The following is a 17099-nucleotide window of genomic DNA, read 5'->3' on the forward strand; positions in this document are numbered from 1 at the left end:
CTGGGAAACTAAAATCTAGAATATGTACAGCCTTTTAAATTTTTCCTTGAAAAAACGTGCAGATTTTCTTGACAAAATAATCACCGCTTGTAATTACCAACACCCGTCAGGATTTGTAGGTACTCCTAGTCCTAGGACTGTAGGAGCCAAAGTCAATGCAATCCTTGTGAACAGAAGCTGCGCCCCTGTGCAACTGCTGTATGGGCTGCAGATGGTTCATGAGACTGTCCATGCTTACTTTTCCTTTCCCAGACTAATCATTGCTGCCATGCTTCCTTTGTTTGATCGGAACTGAAACCTACTACTATAAGATAAAATAACAAAAAAAACCCGATACAAAATCATTTTATGGTTTTGACAAAGAGGACACGAGAGTGGTCACCGCGGCGCGATGTGACCGGCGAAACAAACTAAAGGGAAATGGGATAGGGAGATGCTGCTGAAAAGAAGAACAGCACTGGCAAGAGAATAATAAAAAAGCAGAGGAGGAGACGCTGCCTGGGGGGAGCAACGCGGACATGGCTCGACAGGGACGTATCACAAACCTTATCGTTTACAGAGAAAGGAGAGCAGTTCATTACATAATCATCATCATCGCAAGTTAGTATTACTAACATTACATAATTAATCATCATCACAAGTTAGTGCTAGTAACATACGAATTAGGAATAAATAATACAGTGCTGGTAGTGAATCGGCGTTGTTTGGTTAGATAGATCTTCTCGAGTGCCATCCTTGTCACACAACTGGCCTGGTCTGTCTGTACTGTGCATGTAGAGCAACAGGCAACGGAACGCAGAGGCGGCAAAGAAACCAACGCCTTTCTCGTAACCAGAAAACAGTTAGCACCCGGCCTAGCATCGAGAAGTTTTTGTTCAATTGGCCCCCCGGAAAACACTTTTGACAGAACCCGGCCGGAGCCAGAACGCGATGACCCCAAGCCTGAAGCGAGGCGCAGAACTGCTCTGGACAAGTCGCATGCAGGAGTGCAGGACTGAACATCCCTTTGCTTTTCAGTTGACAGCGACGCCACGACTTCATCTGACGGACACGCATTGCGTTGCAGTAAGCGGCAACACACAGAGAAGGGCTGATGGTTCATGGTTGCATCGTGGAGATCTTGCCGAGCGGCATCAGGCTTGCAGCTTGTACCAATGCAGATGTGCAGCGCCGGATACAGAAGCTGCATCTCGTATGATCGTACCACCGTCTCGTACAGGTTCCCGAAGAAAAAGCAGGAGCAGACGTCCGATGCATACATCCACCCTTCGAAATCTTTTCTTATATATATAGATTGAGCAGCGACGACCTAATCGTGCCCAACTAGACTTTCGCGCGTTCCTTTCGGGCATTGTCCTCCTGTCCCTAGAAAAATTGACCCACTTTTTTCTCCCCAAGCACGATGAAAACAGACACCTCTTCAGCTCACTCTTGCCACACAAAACCGCTCAACAAAACCCCTCTTCAAAAAAAAACTCTTATCAATCTCCTGTCAAAGTACTAATTCCCTTGTATTGCCCAACACTGCAACACAAGAAAAAGGAAATTAAAGATGGCAACAGCTTGCATGCCTAGCTTGCCCTTGGAATAGTCAAACTATTTGAGTATTGAAAATCAGTAAACCAAGTACCAAATCTCTCCTATCTAAATGATACATAAGGTTCTATCCTTTTCATCCGTCATCCCACCACGCGTCGACCCACCACCTCACCCCTTGAGGTTTCACCCCCCCCCCCCCCTCCCTTCCCCTTCATCCGCCTCCGTTTCTGTCATATCTAAATCCAAATAAAAGAAGCCACCACGACTCATCCTAAGATGTGGTTGTGGATGGACCTGGGTTGGAGGTGTTTCTCATCCTAAGATGTGGTTAAGGCCGTGATTAGGATCTCAGAGCATGGGTTAACATGATGCAGAGGAAGAACAAAGATGAGATAAGAGTAACGGCGCTGCATGGGTTGACCAAGGATACGTTTGGTTGGCAATCGGGTCGGGGCCGAGCGGACCCGCCAGCGGCCGCGTGGTTCGGCAAAATTTGGCGGGCGACACGAATCACTTTTTGGAAGGAAAATTCATCCTATGCAGCTCCACTCAAGCCCACCTACCGATCCAAAAAAAACGCGCTGACCCAACCCACCCACCACCATAACCAAACACGTCCTAAAGATGTGAAACCAACGATTGAAAACCCCGAATAGGTCCTCCATGAGGTGATGGAAATTAATTTTGTGGTTTCGGTTTTGGCGCGTGTGTGCTGTGTCTCTCGACCAAGGAAGACGATGCGCGTTGGCTAGGCTGGTTTGGAAATAGAGGGGAGGGAGAGAAGCTGGTCCGGATAGGTGTTGGCCCAAACCAAGGAATTGCATTCCTTTAAAAAAAAGCCACAAATGAAAGCAAACTCAAGACCAAATGCAGCTGGAAAAATAAGAGGAAAATGGCAAAGGCTGAATGAAATATTTTTTAGCTAATAAAGTATTCTCATAGCCAAGCTCAAAATATTTATATGCATTGGCTTCAACTGGCGTCCTCTTCGATGGTATAAATTAATTCAACAAAAATCAAATAAAATATTTACGATAAAGAAGATCACGGCGAGGAAGTGTTTGTGTAAAAGGTGGATTTGGATGTGAGAAGAAAATAAGGAGAAACGGCGCGGTGGTGCATATAGGTGAAGTATTGCCGCAAATAGGAAAAGAACAAAATGCACCGCCCGTAGGCAAGGTGCTAGTGTTTTAAAATACCATAACGGAGTATGCAGGGGAATACGTGTTGCAACTCTATCTCGGCCTCTACATCCAAACATAGAAGATACACATGTGTCCATTTGATTTCTCTTTAACACCAAAATCGTTCAAGTTATATGACGTCAAATAATGGAAATCCAAGTTCTGCAAATTTTTGGCTAGTGCAAACCTTGACATGCACCAGGTAAGACATATGCAATGTCTTCTGAAGAAAAAGTCAACATTAACGGTAAGATGTCTAACAAAACTCTCAACCTTGTGGTGGAGTGTTTTCCAGCGGTTCTTGAATTTTTTTTAAACAATGGAAGCTTTATTATCTCCGGTCACACCATTGAAAGACATGTAATCTAAGGTCTTATATAAAATATAAAACGAATAACAAGTTTTAAAAGTGTGACATATGACACCATGAATCAGATTACAAACTAATCAACCTGTGCTAGCACGCCATCAAACGGTGATGTAAAATCCCTTGTGAAACCACTCTAGACGCTTGGCATGAGACTCTGTCAGTTCCTTGTCTTGCGGCTTCTATAACAACGCACACAATCGCAACAATGGTATACAAGAGAAACAACTGCATACATGATTGAATTATTTTATCAACAAAAACAATGTCATCATGACATACCAAATAGGCCAAAAACCAATTCCGGCCCTGTTTTATTATATGTTTTTTTGGAACAACGATCTTTTATTGATTCATGAAAAAAATAATGGATCGATATAATAGAATCTAACAACAAAGATTCTGGATAAAACTAATAGCTCCATTTTGGTCATTCTAAGTCATCTTCTCTAGACCGGTCTTTCGCATGTTGATGTTGCTCCATGTATTAGTTCACAAAATTGCAGACTATTATATTTGCACATTCTGAATTAAAGACACAGACAATGAGAATCTAAAATCATGAAATCGCAAATCGCTCGGTGAATCGGCAAAGGGGAAATACCTTTCACAACAAAACAAGAGAGAAGAACAACAACACGATAAGACGAGCTGCAAGAAACATTGACTCCATGGAGTATCCTACAACACTTACACCAGGTCCAGGATGAACCTAGGACAATAATCTTCTACACGACACTTTCTTCATCGCCACGACATTGCGTCAAAACAAACAAATCTAACAACAAAAGTAGCAAAACTAAATCTGATCTGCGGTTCTCATGTCGCAACGCCAGATGAGATGTGAGAAACAAGGGAACCGCTGAAAAATAGTCTCCTACTTCAAGATGGCAATGGATACTTAAAAACTATATGACTCATGTAAACTGTCGTGGTGGTGTCACGGCAGATGCCATAGGATGGCTTAACTTGGGGCCGATGGACGATGAAGGATCCGGAGGAGGGAGGACATGAAGAAAAACACACACAAATCAAGCAAGCACACACAGATTTACCCAGGTTCGGAGCCCTCTTACTGAGGTAAGACTCCTACTCCTACTTTCTTGTATTAGCCGGGATAGACAAGCTCTACAATGGCGCTCCTTGAGTTGTATTCTTGAGGAAGAAGAAGAAGAAGGGGAAAAACCCTAGATGTCTAAGTGCCCCCATCCCTTTCTACAGAGGGGTAAGGTTCTATTTATAGGCCGCCCATGTCTCACTGACATGTGGGCCGAGTTCTAACGTCATCTTCCTTGAGCCTCGTCGGGCACGCGGCTTGGTTCTCAAAGACAAACCACCAAAGCCTCGCTCAAGTAATATACTGGTTCAAGTAATATACTGGTCTCTGCACCGATTTGCCATTTTCATCTCTTTCCACCACGATGACGGCACTAACAAGTCGGTTGGTTGTTGTTATGTATAATAACATTTGGCTCCTTCTCCATTGGCGAGGCTAATATTGGTGCCGTAGCAATCATTTTTTTCAGCTCCTGAAAAGCTAGGTCTACTTGTGGCGTCCACACAAATTTGTCGGTTTTCTTCATCAACTGGTATAAAGACATAGCCTTTTCACCTAGCCGACTAACAAAACGACTCAGTGATGCTAGGCATCCAGTGAATTTTTGCACATCTATGAGGCACTTCGGCAGTTTCATTCTTTCTATAGCGGCAATTTTCACATGGTTTGTTTCTATACCTTGGCTTGATACCAGGAACCCAAGCAATTTTCCTGCCGGCACACCAAATGTGCATTTGGCCGGGTTCAGTTTCATTCGGAATCACCTCAGATTTGCGAATGTTTCCCGGATATCATCCAGGAGCGTAGCGTTTTCCTTGGTTTTTATGACGACATCGTCGACGTATAGCTGCACATTTTTGTCAAGTTGATCGTGCAAGCATTTCTGCATGCACCTTTGATAAGTGGCCCCTGCATTTCTCAAACCAAACGGCATAGTGCGATAGCAATAAGCCCCGAACGGGGTGATAAATGATGTCTTTATTTGATCATTAGGGTTCAGTGGTATCTGGTGAAACCAGAGTACGCATCTACAAAAGACAGCAACTCACACCCGGCCGTGGAGTCGATCACTTGATCGATCCGTAACGGAAATGGATCTTTGGGACATGCCTTGTTTAGGCTAGTGTAGTCGATACACATGCGCCATACCTTGGCAGCAGTTGGGTCGTCTTTCTTCTTCTCAACCACCATCGGGTTCGCCAGCCAGTCGGGATGCAACACTTCTATGATGAAGCCGGCAGCTAGAAGTCGGGATACCTCTTCCGATATGACTTTCCTTTTGTCGTCGGTGAAGCGTCGAAGGGGCTGCTTCACCGATCTTGCGTCTAGTCTGACATGTAACGAGTGCTCAGCCAACTCCCTCGGCACACCCGGCAGGTCTTGATTTGACCATGCGAAGATATCCCGATTCTCACGGAGGAAGCTGCTGAGCTTGCCTTCCTATTTTTCTCCCAGGCCGGCACCAATGATGACGGTGCGGTCCGGGAACTCGCTGTCAACCTGTACCTTCTTTGTCTCCTTGGCTGCCTGAAAAGCCACACTCCCATGGGGATTAGTCATAACCGTCAGGCCAATTTGTGCCGCCTGAGCCATCGCAACAGCCTCTTGTAACTTCTTCTCGCCAGCGATGACAAGAGACTCGGCTAGAGCAGATCCGGCCGCTGCACACTCCATTGGGCGTTTGTAGTTGCCAGCGATGGTTATGGTACCATTTGGTCTCGACATCTTCATCTTCAAATAGCCAATATGGGTAGTAGCCATGAACCTGGAGAGTGCTGGTCTGCCAAGCAGCGCATGGTATGGACTGCTAAGGTCCACCACCTCGAACACTAGGTTCTCGGTCCGACAGTTCTCCCTGGTGCCGAATAAGACGTCCACTCGGATCTTGCCTACCAGAGCACAAGACACTCCGGGCACAATACCGTGAAAGGTAGTCTGGCTGGGTTCAAGCATGTTCTCAGTAATGCCGAGCTTAAGCCTTGTGTCCCGGTACAGGATATTGATGCTGCTCCCATTATCAATGAAAATCAGAGTGAACTTGACATTAATGTCAGGCCCGATGAGCGTCGGGTCGACCACCAGGGCATATTCGCCAGGGTTGGGCATAACTTCGGCTGCTCCCTTTGTGGTTCTGCTGGCATCAGCGATGGCTGAGTCGGATCACCAAGCGCATACATGTCGGCGATTCTGATCATCTCAGATAAAGTGGCCGGCATCTCTCTTTGCAGCTTCTGCCACAACATGCTGCCATGCCGGCATCCTTGGGCAAACCACGCTATGGCTTGCGATTCCACTATCCCTTCACAGGAATTGCGGAGATTGTTCCATCTTGTCAGGTAATCCCGGTCAGCCTCGTTGTCTCTTTGCTTGCACATGGACAACTGTTAAGGACGATTTGGCCTCTTGTACGTGCTAGTGAAATTGCTGACAAAAGCTTCCTCGAAGTCTATCCAGCAATTGATGCTGCATTCCAGCAAGTTGTTCAGCCATATGCTTGCCGGCCCTACCAGCATCTGGGGTACATAACGTACTGCCCATCTGCGGTTGCCGCCTGCCACACTCACCGCCATGACATAGTCTTCCAGCCAATATTCCGGCTTAGTACTGCCGTCATACGTTCTCGTACCCCTGGGTAGCTGGAAACCCGGGGCTGGTCTCTCCCTCATGATCCGATGCGCAAAACAACGCGGTCCCGGAGAGCCTTGCTCCTCCAGAAGCTCGGACAGATAAATTCTGTCAAGCCGATGTCGGGCATCCAGAGGTGATAATTGTCTGTTCCCAACTCGGGCTCTGAGCGGGCCGAGATTATCGCGCTCTCGCCTGATATAACCCTCGTCAGCCATGGCCGAGTATCGGTCATCGTAACGGTCATATCGGCGATCTTCACCTCGATACAGGGGGTTGCGCCCAACACCCTGCTATCCTGCAGGAGTATTGGGTGCCGGACCCCGAGGTCAGTGTCCTTGATCAAACGAGTAACGCTCCGGTTGGTCTCGGCGATTATTGCCGGGACGCAGACCACTTTGGCTGTCATCAACCCTCCTGACCATCTGTTTTTCGGCCAGGGCCGGGTCATAACGCTCCAACTGTTTATCCCGGCCAGAGTTAACGTTTTTGTCCCGTTTGCCACCAAGTGAGGACGCTTGCTTGTCAACGCGGCCACCAGCATCTGCAGCCGAGTGAATAATCTGAGATGTGCCGGGTTTGCCGTGCATTCTCATATACGCCTCATTCTGCTCGTTAGCTGTTTGGAGCAGCTCTTTCACACGCAGCTGCTGCTGCCGAGTGCCTCTCCCGTAAGATTCGGCAACTCCTCAGCCGCAGCCTCGGCAGCCCTGAGATTTTTGACAGCGGTATTGTATTTCGGTTTCAGTGCCGAGGCAAAACTTGCCGGCACTGCTGGCGCACCCCTGCCATCTCTTGTCATCTCGGCATTCAAGTTCTTGCCGCGGTTACACACTTCCCCAACTCTGCTGGGGTTAGTAAATGCAGTCGAACTAAGGCCATGAGCTTTGTTATACTCATGGAGCGAGAGGTCGAGCTATTGACGAGCGTGAGCGACGTCGACTGCTTCCTCTAGCAGCTTCTGTCTCTCCAACTCCAACTCCGCCTGCAGCTACGCCGGGTTAGCGTTCGACGCTACCGGCGCGGTCAGCCGTTCGATGGAGGCCTGGATCTGAGTTGGCTTCGGCGGCAGGGCCGATGTGCCGGCCTGAGCGGCGATGTTCTCCGGCTTCTCCAAGGGGAGCTTCACTGTTCTGCCGGACTTGGTTGGGACCGCGCCACTTCCTGCAGCGTCCCTTCCCTCCTCGACGCCATGAGCCATCACCATGACCTCCACACGGTCAGCGGGGCCGTCGGCGTGCCGGCCGCGAACCGTGCAAATGGCGGGGGGATTTTCGGCCATCACCACCTGCTCTGGGTACCTGTAGGGACTGTCAGTAGCAACATAAAACTCATGCATGCGGAAGTTGATGAAGCAGCCTGCGCAGGGAAGCGGTGCGCCGTTGAAGCAGCTCGCGTTGTTGTCGATGAAGCCCAGAGAGCCGAATCTCTGGACCAAAGCGGAGACCACACGCTCTCCGGTGACGAGGAAACTTCCCGTCCGGATGAAAACTCCGGCCAGCGCCGCTGCTGGCCCCACGGTGGGCGCCAACTGTCTGGTGGTGTCACGGCAGATGCCATAGGATGGCTTAACTCGGGGCTGATGGTTGATGGAGGATCCGGAGGAGGGAGGACGTGAAGAGAAACACGCACAAATCAAGCAAGCACACACAGATTTACCCAGGTTCGGAGCCCTCTTGCTGAGGTAAGACTCCTACTCCTGCTTTCTTGTATTAGCCGGGATAGACAAGCTCTACAATGGCGCTCCTTGAGCTGTATTCTGGAGGAAGAGGAGAAGAAGGGGAAAAACCCTAAATGTCTAAGTGCACCTGTCCCTTTCTATAGAGGGGTAAGGTTCTATTTATAGGCCGCCCATGTCACACTGACATGTGGGCCGAGTTCTAACGTCATCTTCCTTGGGCCCCGCCGGGCACGCGGCTTGGTTCCCTCCCGGTGGCACCGTAGGGGACAAGACAACTTTACTTTTCCTTGGCACCCTGCAGAAAGTACCGCTATCCTCTGCCGGCTTCCGTCAGAGATTCTCTTTCGATGCTTCCTCTCTGCAGTCGCCTGGCGCCGGTACGTAAGCATTGGCTGCTTTTCTGAGACAATGATGTCGCTGATTTAGTCTGCACCGCGTGGTCAGGATAAGACCGTTGAGAGATCTCGGCCATCGCCGAGATCAAGGTGCTCGTCCTTATCCTGCAAACTCATAAGACAAGATAGTCATGCCGGCATATGCTCAGGATGCCGGCTTAGTGCTAGTTTGACATTACGATGCCGGCATACATTACCGTGCCGGCTTTGCCTCCGTCATCTCGGCTAGAGTTGTGTCCTCATGACCCTACCCGGGGTCATTCCCCCGACACTAGTCCCCGAAGCTGTTGTGGTTCGGCAAACAAAGATGTCGGGCTACGACAGTTTCCCAAAGACAAACCACCAAAGCCTACTTGGGCTTAGCCGAGAAGGATGCCGAGACAACCCCAAGTTCTTCTAGCGGAGACCAATCCATTCCGACATTCCGGGTCAGCATGCTTGTCCAGGCCCTGGTCGAGATTTCTTCTCCTCCATGGCCGACAGTGGAAAATTCCCTTCTGCCGACCTTGATGCCACCTGTTGCTTGTAATCTGGGTTCTTCTAAAATAACGGGGGGATAAGACCCGAGTTACTGCCGTTGCGCTTTTTGAGGCGAGCGTGCCGTCCCATCGGACAGTAACGCCGACAAAGCCATTAAGAGGGGAATTTCGGTTCCCACGCAGACACTTATCCTCCCGGATCTTGCGGGATTCTCAGCGCCACACCGCGCGGTAAGCAAGTGTGCGCTTTGATGGGAGTAACTGCCCCCAAATCGTGCGCAATCTTCCCGTTAGCCACTGAGGTAGTGGGCGCGGGGGATCTGCGCCCCATTACTACGCTGTAAGTATAAATAACAGGGGGAGGGCGAGGGTAAAAATCCCTTCGCACTCCTCGCACTCTTCATCTTCCTCTCCCCTCTCGCTTCTTGCGCACTCCGCCGCCGCTGCCAGCAAACAAAATATATCAAAAGTTAAACAACGCTATAAAGATTTGAAATAACACAACAAAAGAGAAATAACAACACAATTTCAATAGCAAAATAAGTTTCACATGTGATGTACGAGACGAGCTCGCTAACGAGCTTAACGAGCGCTCGCCGAGCTCGCTTGTTAAGATCGTTAAGGTTAACGATCTGAAAAGGAAGTCCTATTTGGTTCTTTAGTTAACGAACCGAGCCCTTAACGAACCGAGTTAGCGAGCGTTCAATAAGATTATCGAACTTCGATCTTTTTGTCCAGGCCTAGCTGCCCTCGTATCTCCTTGTGTCCATGGCCGACCCAAACGTTTTGCTGCTTCAGTTGCTGCTGCTGCCCAACGGTTACCAGGGAGGCGTCAGCGAGTTCAAGATCGGTATGTGGCACAAGAGAAATCGATGGGGATGGCCTGCTGCTCTCAGGGACGCTGGCCTCGTTCCGTGCGCCTTCAACTCTGAAGACGACGCCGGCGATGGCAGCCCTTCCCTTGTCCCGTAGCAGCCCGCAACTCCGAAGACGACACCGGTCTTCCCTTGTCCTGTTGCAGCCCGCGGAGTAGCCATGGCCTCGACCCAGAACACGACTACCGACTTGGCATTGCTCCTCCGAGGAGAAAAGAGGCCGGTGACGTATCTATCACTTGCCTTTCTGTTGGCCTGGAGAGGATGCGAGATCTGGAGAGAGGAGGGGGTGTAGTTTGGATCTGGGTGCCTCTCACTCCCCGGCCTGTTTGCCTCGATCACTGGTGGAGATGGGCCGGTGGAAACATGGGGTTGCTGGGTTGAGCTGCAGTGGGAGGCAGTGGCGCTGGAGGGCAGCATGCACGGAGCAGAGGCGGGGCGAGCGAGGCAGAGGGGAGGTCGACGGCGTGAGCAGGTGGAGTCAGCGCTAGTGCGGGAGCAAGGGGAGGCAGCGTCGACGAGGTGGAAGTGGACACGGAGATGAAGAGGAGCGGAGGGGGACAAGAGCGAGAGGGAAGGAATTCGACGAAGTAGCGAGAAAAAGAAGAAAGAAAAATGATTCGGGTCACGACTCGTGCGTGGTTGGGACGGGCAGTGGCACAAAGGTGTAATTTTTCCGTGACAGATTCGTAATTTCGGTGAAATGACGTACCGCGACGCCCGTACCATCACCACCAACTCTAATTTAACATATTGGTATAGATGAGAAGATAGTTTAATGAAAAAATGAGTATGCCATGTGGGTCCAAACTGAAAATTTTATTTTGATAAATGATTGATTGAAGAGAGAGAAAAAGAAATTGGAAAGAGAAGAAAGCTGTGTTTCCCTTTTTGCTGTCCAGGCCATCGTGACTCCTACTTGAAAAAAACGAGTCTAGAGCTCTAGAAAACGTGACAGACCCAATCATGGGATCAAATCTAGGCCCAAGACAAACAAAAGTATAGTCAGGCTGCCGATAAATAGATCCATCGTGTTTAGGACGGGCCAGGTCCAAAAGCCCATACCATAATATGCCCGAGCGGACTTGGGCAGAACTGCCAGAGCTGTACTTTTATTCAGCTCATCTCAGATCGAAACGGCGGCCAGTTTTCCGCTTTATTTTCCAGTTTTTTCAATCCGCCGCCAAAATTTCACACCTCCCCGCGCGCGGGGTTCAAAACCCCAAAAGAACTGCAGCGGGCGCGAAAATTCGCCTGTTTCCCCCCCAAAAACCCAATCCCCGCCCCCCGGCCTCCTTCCGAAATAAATACACGGGCGCACTACAGGAAGAAGAGGAAGGGTAGAAGAGCACGCAAGCCTTCGTCAGTTACAGGCAAGCCGCTGCTCGAGATCGAGAGAGAGAGAAAGGTAAGGCGGAGCGTTTTGGATGTCTGAGTTTGAGGTCTGCCTCTTTCGTTCTTACAGATCTCGTGGTATCTTGCTGTGCAGGTAGGAGTTGCTGCTGAGGAGAGAGATGGCGGGGAAGGGCGGAAAGGGTCTGCTTGCGGCGAAGACTACGGCGGCCAAGGGCGCCGCCGCCGCCGATAAGGACAAGAAGAAGGCGCCGGTTTCCCGCTCCTCCCGCGCCGGGATCCAGGTTAATCCGAGCTCCTTTTCCCCCTCTCCCTTTGTTACCGTTAATATGATTTGATTCTGAGATCTATCTTGATGGGTAATTTTGTTGTTTATGCCTGCGATTTGTTAGATCTGTAAGTTCGTTCGCAGTTCCTGGCTACGGATCTAGGGTTGCAGGCTTCCTTCGTCAATTCGGTGTTGTTGCGAAATCAGTTTTTGACCCTTCGAATTTAGTCGTCCTGAGCACGCGAGCTGTTAGATTAGCCCTTTCATTTAGGTACTTTACCCCTGTTTAGTTAGTTTATGCGAGGGCTCTGTCGTTGCGCGATTAATCTGACATGGAACCTGTTAGCCATCGTTGTATTCTGTGCCGTGTTTATTTTGACGTGGCTTCGGTGATGTATAGCGTCGTTATTCTCCGGTTTATTTGGTAGTTCTAATTGCAGTACATTAGAAGGCTTCAGTACCAAGGAGAGGCAGTATTCACCTGAGTTAACTAGTGCATGAGTTTGTTTTAAGCCTATGCGCGCTTGCTGTTACTTGTTAGGACATCTTTCTTAGAATTAACGTTTGCTGCACATCATGTATGCCTTCTTGTGATGTATGAATCGCTGTGTACTTGGCTCACCTATCTGTTTGAGAGGGTGCATTCTTTGATGTTTACTAGGCTGAATGCTAACGCTGTAGACAGTTCAGTGTCAAGCCAATGCCATCATCCACCTGAAACATGTAGCAGAAGTCTGTGCTAGCATTCTAGTACTGTGTTGATGGATTGTACACAAATGACATCTTTTGCATTCCTAATGTTTGCTGCTGTTCATATATTTCTATGATTGTATGGATATGTTAGTAATATCTTGTCTTCGTTTGTGACAGTCCGCTGACCTGCTTCTATGATTGTTATAATGCAGTTCCCAGTGGGACGTATCCACAGGCAGCTCAAGCAGAGGGTCTCTGCAAACGGCCGTGTTGGCGCTACTGCTGCCGTGTACTCCGCAGCAATCCTTGAGTACCTGACTGCTGAGGTCCTGGAGCTGGCCGGCAATGCCAGCAAGGATCTCAAGGTGAAGCGTATCACCCCGCGCCACCTGCAGCTCGCCATCCGTGGAGATGAGGAGCTTGACACCCTCATCAAGGGCACCATCGCTGGTGGTGGTGTCATCCCTCACATCCACAAGTCCCTCATCAACAAGACTTCCAAGGAGTGAATGCAACGCACTGTCCTTAAGTGTTTGTGTATCTTCGTGTGACCCCTGTTATGTTGTGTTTGTCAGAACCTGAACTTAATTAGTTGTTGCTGGATTCGTGATGGGGCTAGCTTATTAGGGAAAGACTTCGCAGCAGATGTAATCGTGATGTGGAACTGCAATTCCGTATGTTGATGAAAGACTTGTCTAATCCGTTGCTATTTGTCTTGGTGGATGGCCAGGATGATATTGTCTTTATGGTGAAGGCTGAATCTTTTCACCCCCTTCAAAATTTCATAATTTGTGCCTGCTATCCAGTACAGCCGTACAGGGCCTCTCTGCTCTGATCGAACCTCTACCTGTAAACTAGTGTGGGAGGAGAAGGTGAGGTGGTGACCTGGGAGGCGCCAGCCCTCTGGCAGATGGTCCTTGGTGAATGTCCGATGGCAGGGTCGGCTTAGGAGTTAGGAGAAGCTGCCGTGATCCAGGCTGCTGAGGTGAATTTCCAAGGAGCCTGCTAGTTGCATCAGTAAGCGAAACAGCAGTTCACCACCGGCTTTTTTTATTTCTCCACAAACGCAAAGAGGCAATCTGCTACCTGATGTATGATATAGTCGTTTGGTTTCTAGGTCATGAAAATAGGAAAACCCAAAAGGTTCATGACAGTTTTCAGCTTGGCAGGAGATGAGGTGCCGACAGCAATGTTGTGACCTGGGAACAAAACGTGTTAACCTGATATAGCATATGATCTTTGAACAAAATCATCCATTTCTCGAGTGACTGCAAAATAAGTCACTACTCGCTAGACCTATCTGATGTCAGACCAAGGATGGTGGTTAAAAATCATATTATTGCTAAATTTCCACAAACTCCATAACACATTAGCTAGCAGCTTAGAGGCAATCCAGGAGATAGAGATAGAAAACATATCAGTGCCTAAGTTTCGTTGGAGAAAGGGAGAAACATCTCTCCAGATTTGCTTAGCGACTACACACTCAAAAAAGAAGATATGAACTGTTTCTAAATCAGAATAGAACTCATAATGTTGTTCAGACTTTTTAGTGTTTCTCTTCTTCAAGTTATCTCCAGTCATGATCGTTATAAGAGACCAACCAAAGAAAAACTTGAACTCTAGGAGGTGCTATGACACTCCACAAAGCAGGGATATGAATTTGCATAAGACCTCTAAAATTGATCACAACTTCATCCTTTCGTTCTAAAGGATACACAGCGCAATATCTGGTGGAATCATCGATTAAATGTCACAAAGTAGGCATGCCTTCAGATTTGCTAAATAGGCATACGACTAGTGCCTTCACAAAAATCAAGTATGGAATATGGGTCAGATCTTCTAGTTTTAGGACACTTGCTTGGGAAATCTAGTGCCTATTTGAATTCGTTTTCTTTCTTTCTTTTTTTGCGACGAATTCGTTTTTTTTTTCTCTTTGTTGGTGTTCGGGTAGTTCCCCTTTTTGTTACAAAGTAACCCCTCAAAATGCAAAGCCTTTTCTAGTTCGCATGGTAGTACCATGCCAAGTAGTCTCATCCGCATTACAAAAACACATTTTTTTTCGTAGTACCATGCCAAGTTCAAGCAGGTTGTTTGTAGTTAAATAACCCCTCAACGTGAATACCAACGGAAGATCCTGATTACAGTAATACTTCCGGTTTCCACAACTCTTTGTTTGAGATAGATACTTCTCCCTTCCTAAATACTTGTCGTGGTTTTAATGCAATTTTGCATTAAAACCACGACAAGTATTTAGGAACGGAAGGAGTACATCCGAGGCAGATAAAGATACCAGTTTGATGCATGGTTCAATGAAACTTATCCCGCCCTATAGAGTATAGAGAGGTGAACATTGTTCATACGATTAAATAGCTACTCCTAGACTCCTAGTTTACTAACTCTGGAGGAGGATTTAATGATTATTCGTTCATCGGAACCAGATGTAAAAAATGTTTGTTTCAAACGATATGAAAATGGGTGGGATACTAATCTTGAAGAGCCCTCCTCCCAACAATTATCCCAAAACTGATCTTGAAGAGACTATCCTCACACAGAAGTTTAAACAACTATTTGCTAAGTAAAGCAATGTTCTTGACATGGCGATCTTATGTTTATATCCTTCCTTGATCCTTAAGATGATCGAGAATACTCCACTTTATTAAGCAATGCTTTTTTATTGACTATCATTCCGCCATTAGAATCTTAAAGAAAAATAGTAAAGCCTCTTGAGCATTCCGCAGGGTATCTTAGGAATGGCTCCTCGCTCGTAGAGAGGTGCTTACCTTTCCAGCTACTCGGACATTTCTCAAAATTCAGGACCGTTTAGTTCCTTAAATTCTGGAGCGTTCTCCAAACCGCTCGATGGGATCGGTTGTGCTGGTAGCTACTGACTGATCTTGTCTCTGTGGTTTTGTTGCTGTACCTGTCAAATGACGACTCCCGGTGATACTCTGGAAGTCATTTGGTTATCGTGATTTAATTCTTGCCCACCGGCAGCTACCGCAGCGGCATAGTTACACACTTGAACTGCTTGCACAGTTTGTGCTTGCCATTCAATTTACCTGTTGAAACTTTCAATATATGGCTGGACACAAGATTTGAGTTGGTTGCCTAATTATAGTTTGACGCGTACCAGAAATTTGCTGTTCTTTTACATGTAACACTGAGTCTTAAAGTCTAAAGACTTCTGATTCAATAAACCCCTTTCTCCTCAACGAAAACATAAGGACGATTCAGATCACTCCGTACCCTTTCATTAAAAAGGGCATATGATGAACATTAAATAATATTTTCTTCTATCCCTTCCACCTGGCTCCGAACAGCACTCGGTGTTTTTGATTTTTTGCTGGAGATTGCACCGTTGGATCGCGTCGAAATTTCACGAGACTGTAATAGACACAATTCCGCACAATCCCACCGAAGGGATCAGCGAAATATTTCTTGATCCAACGGGAAACATGCGAACAAGTCGGATGTTTGTTCTGTCCTGCACGGCCGCGAGAAATCCAAACGTCACTCGGTGTATTGCAGTTTTCTGAATATTCCACTGTTGGATCGCAACGAAATTTTACATGGTAGTGGTGGACAAAATTCCGCACAATATCACCGAAAGGATCGGCGAAATCGTTCTTGAGGAAGCGGGAAACATGTGAACAAGTAGGACGTTTGTGCTGTCTCGCAGGATCGCAAGAAATTCAAACAACACTCGGTGTTTTGAAGGTTTCTGGGGATTCCACCGGTGGATCGTCACGAAATTTGACATCGTGGAATCAGACACAATTCCGCACAGTTCCACCAAAGGGATCGTCGAAATAATGATTGAATCAACGGGAAACATGCGAACAAGTTAGTCATTTGTGCTGTGACGCACGGCCGCGAGTAATCCGAACAACACTTGGTGTTTTCGATTTGGCCAGAGATTTCACCGTTGGATCGAGACAAAATTTAACAGTGTCGCAGTAGACACAATTCCGCACAATCTCACCGGATGGATCGTCGAAATAATACTTGAGTCATCAGATACCTTGCGAGAGAGAAAGGAGGCAGGAGAAAGAAAAAGATTAGGCGACCGGAGAGCAAAAGGAAAAAGAAAAAATTCATGAAAAGACCGTCCTTCCCTTCTAAATTTGAGAAGGGGTGTGTATTGAATTAGCCCTCAAGTCTAAATTGTTAATGGGATAGGTATAAATTATCTATTATTGCGTCTAGGATTACCTTTTTACAGACAAGGTTCACCTTACTCGTCAACAGCTTCTGAAAGAAGATGCAATTTTAATTCTTCCCCAAACTTAAAGAACAAAATATTACAGGACTCATTCTCACCAACTTGATGGATAATGACAAGATGGATGCTTGCAGAGAAGATAGGAAGGAACTGATGCGGGCCAGAAAATTGTCAAAAGCTTGATTCCGGAATGATGGAAGATGTAGGCCAAGATCTAAGCATGTGTACAGACACAAGGAAAGACGAAACCCAATCAAATCGCAAAAGCGGTACTCTTGAAGAAACATTCGGAAAATATTAATTGTCTAGGCTTAGTTTCAGAGCTTGGCACCTAAAAACGACCGAACATGTTGAACATCTA

The 17099-nt window shown here is 47.5% G+C and overlaps 1 protein-coding gene across 1 annotated transcript; it reads left to right on the forward strand.

Moving 5' to 3' along the window:
* The first annotated feature begins 11449 nt into the window (after nt 1–11449).
* Nucleotides 11450–13237, forward strand: LOC100826987 (probable histone H2A variant 2). The gene is made up of 3 exons (XM_003573883.4): nt 11450–11610; nt 11692–11839; nt 12729–13237. The coding sequence occupies exons 2-3, from the start codon at nt 11717–11719 to the stop codon at nt 13023–13025; spliced, it is 420 nt and encodes a 139-aa protein (XP_003573931.1). The 5' UTR covers nt 11450–11610; nt 11692–11716; the 3' UTR covers nt 13026–13237.
* Nucleotides 13238–17099: the final 3862 nt, after the last annotated feature.

The sequence above is a fragment of the Brachypodium distachyon genome, chromosome 3 (assembly GCF_000005505.3).
Source record: "Brachypodium distachyon strain Bd21 chromosome 3, Brachypodium_distachyon_v3.0, whole genome shotgun sequence".
Classification (NCBI taxonomy): Eukaryota; Viridiplantae; Streptophyta; class Magnoliopsida; order Poales; family Poaceae; genus Brachypodium; species Brachypodium distachyon.

Excerpts from the sequence above, each read along its gene's own strand:
- LOC100826987 (XM_003573883.4), top strand. The coding sequence starts at position 11,717 with ATGGCGGGGAAGGGCGGAAAGGGTCTGCTTGCGGCGAAGACTACGGCG. Across the intron at positions 11,840-12,728 it reads CCTCCCGCGCCGGGATCCAG|TTCCCAGTGGGACGTATCCA; the intron begins GTTAATCCGAGC and ends GTTATAATGCAG.